General features: G+C 46.0%; 1 protein-coding gene across 1 annotated transcript; it reads right to left on the reverse strand.

Annotated features, from left to right (window-relative positions):
• Positions 1–2,221: 2,221 nt before the first annotated feature.
• On the reverse strand, positions 2,222–3,280 carry LOC115730698. Its single transcript, XM_030661301.2, has one exon. The coding sequence runs from the start codon at positions 3,278–3,280 to the stop codon at positions 2,222–2,224; it is 1,059 nt and encodes a 352-aa protein (XP_030517161.2).
• Positions 3,281–3,486: the final 206 nt, after the last annotated feature.

Raw genomic sequence — 3,486 nt, forward strand, 5'->3', positions numbered from 1 at the left:
AAATTAGAATAATACGAAAACGACACCGTTTAGATCAATAGCCGTGCGTCGTCGTTTAGAGTACGGACCCGTAAGCGTCGTCGTTTTATAGCTAAGTGAGTTGACGGTCCGGATTGAATCTTAGTTTGGATCGTGGCCGTTCGGTGCATTAATTCATGCGGCGTCGTTTTGGTTTAGATGAGATGGACGGTTCAGATTAGATTTAGGGGAAATCATGACCGTCCGCGTCTATTAGTAATATGATGTCGTTTACGTTACAAATGAAGTCGACGGCCGAGATCTAGTTGAAGGTTTAATCGTGGCCGTCCGTCTTTTGCTCTAGGCGACGTCGTTTTATTATAAGACTAGAGGCGACGTCGTTTCATTTAGGCGGAAATTGACGGCTGAGATTGATCTAGGAATTGATCTCGGCCGTCCATCATTTTTGTATATATTCGGATATTAGGAAATTGCTTAGAAAATCGAATAAAAATAGAAATAAAATAGAATACGACACCGTTTTGTGTAGATTGAGTTTGAGTTTGGTCGGACCGGGTTGACTGGTCGTTGACCGGTTGACCCGGTCCAAAAATATTAATAAAAAAATAATAAAAAATACATAAAAATTCCAAAAAAAAAATTCCAAAAAAATTGCAAAAATACTTAGAAAATTCTTAAAAATTCCCAGATTTTCCCAAAAAATTTCTAAAAATTTTCTAGATCGATTCGGGACTCTTATAGTCTGGATCGAAAATTTTGAGATTTCGAGGGTCGATCTGTGTAGATCCGGAAAATTTCCAATATTTTTGAAAAAAATAAGTAAAAAATTCAAAAAATTAGAAAAATTAGAAAAAACTCTAGAAAATCACAAAAATGGGAAATGACCACATTCAACTGGCCCGACTCCGATTTTGTGATTTTCGGGTCTCGAACCCCAAAAATGACCATTCTACCCTTCCGGGCCTTTCGCCCCAAATTTTCCCAAACCGACGCCGGAACTCAAAATTAGACTTTTTTTGTGGGTCGATAGGACCCTATTTGATTCCTTCATCGGATTGATTGTCCGAATTGATTTTGAATGTCTTGATTGCACTTTTGATTTTTTTCTGATTGTGATTGTTAGGAATAGAAAATTCCCATCTGCATGTATACCTAGAACCGTTAGAACCTACCTCACCCGAAAGTTCATCTGCATGAATTCTTAGGTTAGAAAATCACTCAACATCGGTAACCGAAAGGGCGTCAATGTGAATCTTGACGTTACCAAGTCCCCGGACCCAAAAATCTCTGGTTTTCGCGGAACCGAACGGTTTCTCCCGACCGCTCGATAGGGTTTTCCGATCATACCCTCCAATAAATTGATCGGTGGCGACTCCAAAATTGCATGTACACATTGCACATGCCACCCGACCATACTAGGGTCAATTTTGATATTTGATAAATTTTACCCGACATCGCGATTCGAGTAATGGATCTTGGGAGAGACCCGCGATCCTAAAAATACCCTACCGACAACCGGGGTCTTCCTCACATAAAAAATCGAAAAAGGATCGGCTCGTTAACCCTACTCGCCCCGCCGGGAAACGACCGACGGAGGGTCGCGACAAAAGACATCGGGAAAATCGCGCACCACTGCTATATCCTCCAACTTGGGTCCCTCTATCGTCGGATCTACCACTGCAGCCGGGTAGGCTTGGCACCCTTCGTCCAACAACTTAGTCACTTCCGGTGACGAGATCAAAGGGATCGAGGTTCCCCCTCGACTCCCCGCAAATTCAAATCTAGGGTGACGGATTGGATGAAACTCGATCACCCTGCTACCACAATCCATAACAGCTCTAAGCTTACCCGACCAATCCATTCCAACTATGACATCAAAGTCAAACATGTTCGGAACAACCAAGTCTATCGGTTCCTCTCTACCGCCAATAGTTATCTTACGGTTCTGACATCCCAACGAAACTAATACTTTATCCTTTAAAGGCGTAGTGACATGTAACACAACATCCAATGGTTTCAAATCCAATTTAGCCAAATCAGCGAACTGTGCAAATACGAAAGAATGCGATGCTCCGGGATCAAATAATGCATAGGCAGCATGATCGCATAATGTGACCGTACCTGTGACCACGCCAGGTGCATCCTCCGCCTCTTTACGCGCCACAGCATAAACTCATCCTTGAGCTGGTGGCCTATTCAAGTTATTCTGCGGAGCTGGCCCCGCTGGCGGTCCGTACCGAGGTCATTGCCCTTGAAACAGAGGTCTTGGAGCTTGACTTGGGCAAGTCCTCACTTGATAGCCCAGCTGGCCACACTTAAAGCATGCGCCCGTCCTACTCGGGCAAGGTCCATTTCCATGTTTCCTTCCGCACAGGCGGCGGTTCCAGTTGGACTGATGAACCGGTTTCCCAATATTTTTCCGGTTTGGAGGGATGAAACGTTTGTTACTCATCATTGGCCTTTTTCCCAAGCGACGGTTGTCTCTGATAGGAGCAAACCGCGATCCAGATGTGGCAGCCCGTTCTTTCATATCCCTTTCAATCATCTGACCTCGCTCGTACATCTCATTGTAGGTCCTCAAGTTCGGTGCTATCATCTGGCTACGAAGGTCGGGCCTCAGTCCATCTCGAAATCTTCGCGCCTTATCTATCATATTTTCAACCATTCTCGGTGCGTATCTCGACAACCTTGAAAATTCGGCTTCGTACCGATCGATCGTCGGTTGGTTCTCGCGAAGTCGTTGGAACTCTATCGGTTTCCGCTCTTGTGCGGTCTCCGAAAAATACTTCCCGTTAAACGCCTCGGTGAAAGCGGTCCAATTCGGGGCGGTGCCTTCAGGAAAGATTCCTCCTCCGGTGACCTTCCACCAATCATCAGCAGTACCTTCCGGTTGGTAAACCGCTAGGGTTACTTTCTTTGCCTCCGTGCACCCCAAAACTTCGAAAGCTTTCTCTAGCTTCTCTATCCATCGAGGTGCCATCTCCGGGTCTCCGGCATCGTCAAACCGAGCCGGTTTCAACTTTAGGAAATGTTCTACCGGTTGGCTCATCGGACGATTCATATTCCCATTTCCTCCTCCGTGACCATTCCCATTCAGTCCATTATTTCCATTTACCGGATTGGCAGCAGCCACAAGAGCCTCGGCGGCCAGAGCAACGGCAGCAGCCCTCTCTTGAGCCTGCGTGCCCATCAAGTTACCAATCTTTTCAAGGGCCCCGAGAACTCCATCAACTCTCGGATCCTTTACCGCAGATGCCATCGAGCTAGAAGCTCCCTTCGTTCCTCTAGTTCTGTTGCTCATCTTGGTTAATCCTTACAACACCTGAACCACCCATAACGCCACTCGAGAGTTAGAGACCTAAGTCATCGACTAGTCTAATAAGTCTAGGTCACAACTCATGGTGACAGCCACAATAAGATAAACAGCTCACAAGCACACAACCAAACAGCCAAGAGGCTCACAATCGAGGGTTCGGGTTCATACCTCGAGTCCAGACGCATCCGCAA

The sequence above is a fragment of the Rhodamnia argentea genome, chromosome 1, assembly GCF_020921035.1.
Source record: "Rhodamnia argentea isolate NSW1041297 chromosome 1, ASM2092103v1, whole genome shotgun sequence".
Classification (NCBI taxonomy): domain Eukaryota; kingdom Viridiplantae; phylum Streptophyta; class Magnoliopsida; order Myrtales; family Myrtaceae; genus Rhodamnia; species Rhodamnia argentea.